The sequence below is a fragment of the Bos indicus genome, chromosome 2 (genome assembly GCF_029378745.1).
Source record: "Bos indicus isolate NIAB-ARS_2022 breed Sahiwal x Tharparkar chromosome 2, NIAB-ARS_B.indTharparkar_mat_pri_1.0, whole genome shotgun sequence".
Taxonomy (NCBI): domain Eukaryota; kingdom Metazoa; phylum Chordata; class Mammalia; order Artiodactyla; family Bovidae; genus Bos; species Bos indicus.
In genome coordinates, this window is record NC_091761.1 from 70,553,821 (window position 1) to 70,561,477 (window position 7,657).

Here is a 7,657-nt window from a genome sequence, read left to right on the forward strand (position 1 = left end):
AAAGAAAAAAATTCTATTTACCCATAGTGATAGGAAGACAAAAGGAGATAATGGGCCAGAAGTCAAATTACATAATACTGACACATCCATGCAATTTACCAATATAATCCTGGGGAGAGGTGACCACCTCTCTCTCCCCCAGAGGGAAAACTCTTGGCTTTGATCTCCTGGTACAGATAAAGAGGGGCCTTAAGGAACAGGATGCTTCTTGGAGTTACTACTCAAGTTGGCCCCTGACTCTGCATCTGTGATCTTGAGGGACACAGGTATCCTAAGGGGCCACACTGAGGAAGGGAGAAGGAAGAGTAGCTCAGTTTCCATGCATTTGGATAGAAAGATTCTCTGTAGAACTGGGCACCCTAACATCCTATCTGCCTGTGGCCAGATTCTGGAAGGGGTACCCTCAGCCTCAGATCTCAGCCCCAAAACCAAAAGCTGTGGAGAACTTGAAGATTCCGGGCTCCTCCCCTGCATCGCCACCCCAAGAAAAGCAAAGGATATACTTCCAGTCACCAGAAAACAACTGGCCCAGGGAAGGGCCCACCTCACTGCTTTCAACTCTTCACTCAAGGATTGGGTGAGCATCTATTATGTGTAGAGGTTACTCTACACACCCAAAAAAGATGTGAATGGAATGCAATAAAGTTGGGAACCCATGGCAATGTGAAATGTGCTCTGCAACTCCAGGCCCCTGAACCCCAACCCCTCAAGCCCTTCAACAGGGACTTCAACACTCCCTTGGCTTCCAAGGCCTGACACCTGGCACTGTCATTTCACACCCAGCACAGGCCCAAACCAAGGTGAATTTTTCAAGAAAGGCAGACTGATCGGTCATTCCCACTCTCACAATAATCAATCCTGCAAAAACAACAGGAAAGAAACCCAAGGAAAGAGCACAGAAGCAGGGTTCCCCTACATGCACAAACACACGTGCAAACACAAATAAGCACATGTGCACACACTGTGAACTCACAAACATCCAAGTATGCATCTAATTACAGAGACATGAACATCCAATCACATAATGTTCACATAATGCAGAAATACACAAAACACTGTGGGCACCCAGATGTACCAGTATTCATCTACACATGATCACATATGCACCCGAGTTTTTGGGGACACCTACATATCTGGTCATATGAGTATAGCTGCATACGTACATACTACAGAAGAGAAAGAAAAACGGGGAGAACAGAATTTACCATTTAAAAAAATCCTGGACCAAAGGGAGATTAGAAGGGACCTCCCCTTTCTCTTCCTAGTCCCTGAATGGTGGGACCCAGTGGCTACCCAGGAAGGATAGGCCCTAGGGTCTGGGACAAGTGTTCAGACATTTCCCTCTTGGAAGTCTGGGGGTTCTGGGGCCCCAGGGGGCTGGTGTTTGTGCCCCCCTCTATCAGAAAGCAAGCCAGGCTTTGTTGGGATTGTGAAAGGAACTTCGCTTATTAGATTTGGGGCAAAGGCAGGCCTGTGTGCATGTTGAGATCTTCGCCCCAGAGCAATCCCTGTAGCTGACTGAGGGGTTGCAGCTCCACATGGCTTCTCTGCATCGGGGCCTCCTCTCCGGACTTCGCCCACCATGAGTCCTGCCAGGTTCCTGTGCCGTCCTTGACCAGCCGTCTAGACAACCGAATCACTTCTCCATTGGAAGAGCAGTGAAGTCCAGACAGGCCAAGGTGGCCCTCGCTTAGTATTCCAGGCAGCCCCTCACCTCTGCCATGCCCCGGGAAGTCCTTTTGCTTCTAAAGGAGAAAACCTCTAGCAAGACTGCATCAGAAAAAGAGACAGAAAAAGAAAAGAAGCAAGCTGGAGAGAGGAGCAGGTTGAACCAGAGTATGCTGCAGCCCGGCTGGTCCTGGCTCCGCGGGAAGCAGACCAACAGCTCCGCAGTGTTTCCGAAGTCAGGACTGGGGTTTCCGGCCTTTGGTCTCCTTTGAATGCTATCAGAGACCAGGCGTGTCCCGCTAGACCCTCCAAACCCGGGCCATCCCCGGGTCCGAGCCATCCCTATCACCGCGCCCTCCTTGTACCCTGTATTCATTGTGCGGTGATGGATCTTAAGGCCTGGCGGAGCCTCGGGGCTCCGCGCTCGGTGTGTACCCGCTTTGCGCAGGGCCGCCCTGCGTCTTCGCCCTTCCCCAGCCCGCAAAGAGGAGGGCCGTCAGGCGCTCGTGAGCACAGTGTACACTTTATTTCAGACTACAGGTTTCTGAACATAATAAAATCTTTGGCTTGTAGCGGCGGTTCAGTCTCGCAGTCTGTGGGGTCGTATTTCTCAACAAGTCTCCGGAAAACGAAAGGGTCGGGGACAGGACAGACAGACGGACAGAAGGGGCTGGGGAGATGGGGGAGGGGGAGAGGCGAAGGGCAGACACGCAAGGAAACACACTCTCACGCACACAAAGAAAAGTCCCAGAGAAACGGAGGGCCAGCGATGCGGGACGGGAGGCACCGGAGAAGCAATAACATTCAAAAGAAAACGAAACTGGGCCAGGGGCAGCGAGGCGGAGGCGGGGGATAAAATAATTATAATAATTATAATAATTATAACAATAATAATAAAGGAGATTAATAAAAAGTCCAGCAAATAGAGATCGCTACACATAATTCTTTTCCTTACCTGAAATTAAATATATACAAGGTTGTAAGCGGTTTGGCTAGATAGAGCTTTAAGAGTTCGTAGTTTTCGTCCCTTATACTGTGAAGAGAGAACTGATCTTATTTTTCGATAGCACCTGTCTGAGTCTTTCTCCCTTTTGAAAAAAAATGTCTGGTTCCAATGTGACTCTCCATTCTGGGAACCTCTTTTTCTCTCTTTTCCCTGTTGCTCCCTTCCTCCTTTACGCTGATTCTTTCTCCCCGGGGCGTGGGGCCCACACTGGGGCGGCCGCGGTGCCAGGAGGGGGCGCGGGTGCGGCGGCCGGACCGCGCGGCCTCTGCCGGCGGCGGCTACTCGCTCTCGTCTTTGTCCTGGACCGTGGTGGTTGAATGGTTGTATAGTCCCTGCGCCATGAGGTGCAGCGCCAGGCCGTTCTTGATGCCCGTGGCTTTCTTGATCTTGGCGCGCTTGTTCTGGAACCAGATCTTGATCTGGGACTCGTTGAGGCTGAGCTCCTGGGCCAGCGTCTGCCGCCGCTGCTCAGTGATGTAGCGGTTCGCCTGGAATTCCGCCTTGAGTCTCTGCAGCTGCTCGGCCGTGAAGGCCGTTCTCGGCCGCTTGTCCTCCTTCTCGTTCTTCTTCTTCTTCAGCTTCCTGGTGCGGGGACCTGCAGCATCGGAGGTGGGGACAAGGGACAGAGGGCAGGGGGGAGAGGGCAGAGGAAGAATTGCGTGAGAATTGCGGAGCGGAGCTGGAGCATCTCGCCCCGGGCTTCTGGGGCGATAGCAGAGGCCGTGCAGCTCCTCCCGCCCACGAGCCCCTAGATCAATCTGCTGGCTACTGGGGTCGCTGGGTTCCCCTCTGGGAATCCTCTGGGATGCCAGAAGGGTCACAGGGGAAAACTGGCCTGCCGAAGTTGTGTATGCACCTCACACCTCAATTCAGAACAGACCCAGCCGTGATAGGTTTAAATCATAGAGTCCAAGATGGAAAGATATTTGGAGCCCTATCAGGCCCAACCCAGAGTTGGAGGTCAGGAGCCTGCTGTCTTCACAGACTTGGCATAAAAAGAGGCTCAACAGTGGAGTCATGAAGACTGGGATAGGACTGCCCTGCGGGAATTGCCAGCCTGCGAACTATTTTTCTCCCCCTCCTTAAGAAGCGCATCTACACCCACACACCTACAATAAGACCACATCTGCTTGTAGCTACGGACTCCAGAAAACAAGGGGATACGGAGGGCGATGTGAGAGGCTTGCCTAGCTCCAAAACATTCAGCATCTGTTCTCTCTATCTGCTCTTCTTTCCCTCTGGCCTAAAACGAAGCCCCTTATGGAGTCCCAGGAAGACACTGTCCACCTGCTTCCTGGAAAGGGGAGAAGAGGCCTTCCCCCAGTTGTATGCCTTATCCACATGCCCAGGCCCCTGGGGTCTCTGCTTTGTCCCTTGGATGGTACCAGTAAGAAAGAGAGGACCCTCCCCATCCTACACCCAGTGGCACAGGCAGGTCTCTCTCCCTAGTCCTTCGGATACAGAAGCTGCAATCTCAGGATTGAAAACTGAACAACAAAAGCAAGTCAGAGCTGTCTTTTCTGCCCACCTATGGTGATCTGCAAGAAAACTGCATCCCCCTCCCCACATCCAGAAGCAAAACAGGGGCAGAGGGACAGAAAGGGTGGGACAATCCAGAAAAAATCTGTGCTATGCCCTAAGATGGTTATAGGAAGAGGCCACAGGAAACCTTCCTAGGAAAGTGAAGGGTCCCTCAAAAATAGTCTGGGAAGAGGGCTGGCTATGAAGCCCAGCCCTGAAGAGAGGAGGAAAAAGAGGCCTCCACACGCAAGTCGTCTCTAGCATTTATTTGCTGGGCCCTGTCATGGTTATGGGAGCTTCCTGAGCTGAGTGAAGTCCCTGTCTGGCCTGTTAACCTCTAAAACTGTCTGGAAAGTAGGGTCTGCACCGGCATCTCGAAACCTAGTGACAGAGGGGTAAACCAGGCAGCTGGCCTCTGGGGCAGACCAGCTCCAGGGGTCACCAGCTGTCCTGTGACAAAAGAGTACAGGCCTGGCCGACCACCGCAACTCAAGACTGGGTTGAGGTTCCTCTCCCTGAACTGCCCCTGCAGGATTAGAAACCAGCACCCTGCCTCCCCAGGCTTGTAAGTAGGAAAGCAGCCAAGAACAAAGACAAGCCCCACTCCTGAGCCCGATGAAGAAAGCACTGGGAGGCGGGGTGAGGGGCCAGGAAGGCCTTGGTTTAGGTTAGTAATTAGCTGGTTGAGCAGAAGTGGCCCAGGAAATGTGTGCAACCTCAGAAAGGCCCCATTGTGAGATGGGCATCTCTTAGGTTGTTAGAGCGTTGTGGCAGTTGTTTTGTTGCTGTTGTTGTTGTTACTGTGTGTATGGGTGCCGTTGCAGAGGCATGAACACTTGTAATAAAATCGTAGCCTCCTGGCCAGCCTGAGCCGCACAGCCTGACAGCTCAATCACTCTATCCATCAGGCGAGTCAATCAAAGCAGCTTTTCGGAGGTTCAGGGAGCCCGATGTGTCAATAACGGGGCTCGAGATGGCGGGGGCTGATAGCGCTCATCGATCCGCGCCCGGCCAGCAGCGGAGCAGCGGTGGGAAGTCAGAGACCAGTCGGAGTGGAGCGCCGCACCGCGACGCCAGCCCGGCCTCCTGCCAGACCGGGGCGCGGAACCCCAATCGTAGGCCAGAACCCCTGCCGCCCTCCTCGAGGCGCCCATCAGCCTCCTGGGAGCTGCGGTCCCCGGAGGCGGGCAGACCACAGCCTCCTCACCAGGGGCCTCGTGGCTGCCCCTGAGTACCTCTCGGCCTGGGGTTCTCCAAGCTCAAAGAGGTATGTGGGGAAAGGGCCAAAGGAAAATTGAGAAAAACGGGCCTATGGCTAGCAGAAATTTGCTAACGGGCAGATGTACGGAAGGAAGGAGTGAAAAAAGGAAGGGGCAGGGCCCGGGAGGATGTGCCAGGCGGGCCACGGAGAAGCTGAGGTGGGGGCTGGCTCTTATGCCCTCGGCCCAGGTCCCTGGCCTGAGCCTAAGGTATCTTCTGTCCTCTCCCCCGTTTATCTGTCAGTTCCAGAGAATCGGGAGCCAGGGGCTCTCGGCACCCACTGTTTCCGAAACCGCCTTTCCCTGGATTCTACCCAGGCGGGTCAGGCCCTTTTGGCTACCCGGCTTGCAGAAGAAGGACAGCGATCAGACACGTTTCTCTTTCTTCCTGTGTCTCCTTATATCTATCTCTGTGCAAATGATCTCTCTGCAAAAAATATCGATACGGTGTTTATGTCTGCAAGGACACAAAGCGAAGATAATTTCTCTAATCAAAGCCTTGCTCAGTTTCGGCCTCCGCAGGATTTCAGACCCAGATCGCTAGGCCCACCTTCCCGCTGATTCTAAAAACCCCTTTCCCTGGAAAAAAAAGCGAAGACTGATTGAGTCTTTACTAAGAATAATAAAGGTAAAACACAAAGAAGGCGAGAAGGGCTCGGAGTTCAAAATTGAAGGATCCCACTCCCTGTACCCTGAGCCATAACCTCCCGGGCGGTAGTCGCAGAGCCCAGGAGCACAAAACTGGGTATAACACTCGGTAGTGACTGGAATCGAAGGTGAAAAGGAGAGAGCAGGCATGAGAAAAGAGAACCCTCGGGATCCGGCACGCACGCTCTCCCCAGCCCGGCGGCTGAGAGTTCTACCGGCGTCTGCCGGGCTCACCGCTAAGCCTAGGGCTGGGTACTCACCGGAGGACGGGCGATCGGAGTAGCGCGTGCAGTAGACCCAGGCGGGCCACACGAGGGGTTGCTGCGAGTCAGTTTTGACAACGGGCCCGCCGTTGGCTGAGCCCATTAGCAGTATGGCCGGGTTGCTGTGCTCCGGGTACTTAGCACCCTGCGCACCTGGACTCCCCACGCCGCCTCCACTGCCACCGCCGCTGTCCGAAGGCTTGGCCGCTGCTGCTGCCGCCGCCGCCGCCGCCGCCACGGCCGCTGCTGCTGCCGCAGCCGCCGCCGCCGCTGGGTTCCCAGCTTTGGACGCGCCCGCCCCGCCGGCGGTGGCTGGCGGGGAGCCGTCGGGTGGGCCACAGTTCCCGTCCGCGGTGCACAGGAGTGAGGCGGCGCCCGGCGCCCTCGTTCCCAGCGGGTGGACGGGGTCTCTACCTGAGCCGGTCTGGCCTCTGTCACGCTCGACCCGGCCTCCGCCTGTGCCTCCTCCGGCCGCCGCAGCCGCCGCCACCAGGAGCTGCGGCGGCGGCTGCTCCTTTTTGCAGCCGAAGTCCGGCCTCAGGATGTTGTCGATGAAAAAGTTGGTGGTGCGGTGCAGCTGGGCCGCGGGCTGCGGCTGGTGAGCAGGCGCCGCGAGATGCTGCTGCGGCGGCGGCGGCGGCGGGGGCGGGGGGTGCGGGGGGAGATGCGGGTGGTGGGCCAGGGGCGGCAGGCAGGGCGCCGCGGGCGGCGAGGGGGGCGCGGGCTGCGGGGACACCGGCACGCTGTCTCCATCGCTGCCGCTGCTGCCGCTTGCGCCGGGACTGAGACTCAGGGTGAGGCTGCCGGGGGCCGCCGCCACCGCCGCCGCCGCGCCGAGGCCCGAGTCGCGCTGACTTTTAGGTTCCGGCTGCTGTTCTTCCATGCTCGGCCGCCCCGCCGCCTCGGCCGCCGCGCCGGCCCCCGCCCCCCCCGCCTCGCTCCCCACCCCACTTTGCCAGCGGCCCGTGGGGGTGCGCGGAGGAAGGAGGCCGGCAAAGCCCCAGCGAAGGCACGGGGCGGGTGCAGAAAAAAAAAGCCCAGGCGCCTGGCCTGGATCTCTCGCTCTTATCGAGCAGATCTCGCTGTCTCTCTCTAATTTGTAGATATCCAGATATGGAGACACTTGGCTATTTCTTTTTTCTTTCTGCAACCAGAATCAATTTGTTTTAAATGGGGAGTAAGCCACGGTAAAAAGAGAAAAAAAAAAAAAAAAAAAAAACAGGAAAGGAAAAAGAAAGAAAAAAATCTCCAAGAATTTTTTTTTTCTTAAAGATAAAAAAAAAAAAATAGTC

General features: G+C 55.7%; 1 protein-coding gene across 1 annotated transcript; it reads right to left on the bottom strand.

Moving 5' to 3' along the window:
• Positions 1 to 2,175: 2,175 nt before the first annotated feature.
• Positions 2,176 to 7,248, bottom strand: EN1 (engrailed homeobox 1). Its single transcript, XM_019983532.2, has 2 exons — positions 6,363 to 7,248; positions 2,176 to 3,269 (listed from the first exon to the last, which is right to left on the bottom strand). The coding sequence occupies exons 1-2, from the start codon at positions 7,246 to 7,248 to the stop codon at positions 2,953 to 2,955; spliced, it is 1,203 nt and encodes a 400-aa protein (XP_019839091.2). The 3' UTR covers positions 2,176 to 2,952.
• Positions 7,249 to 7,657: the final 409 nt, after the last annotated feature.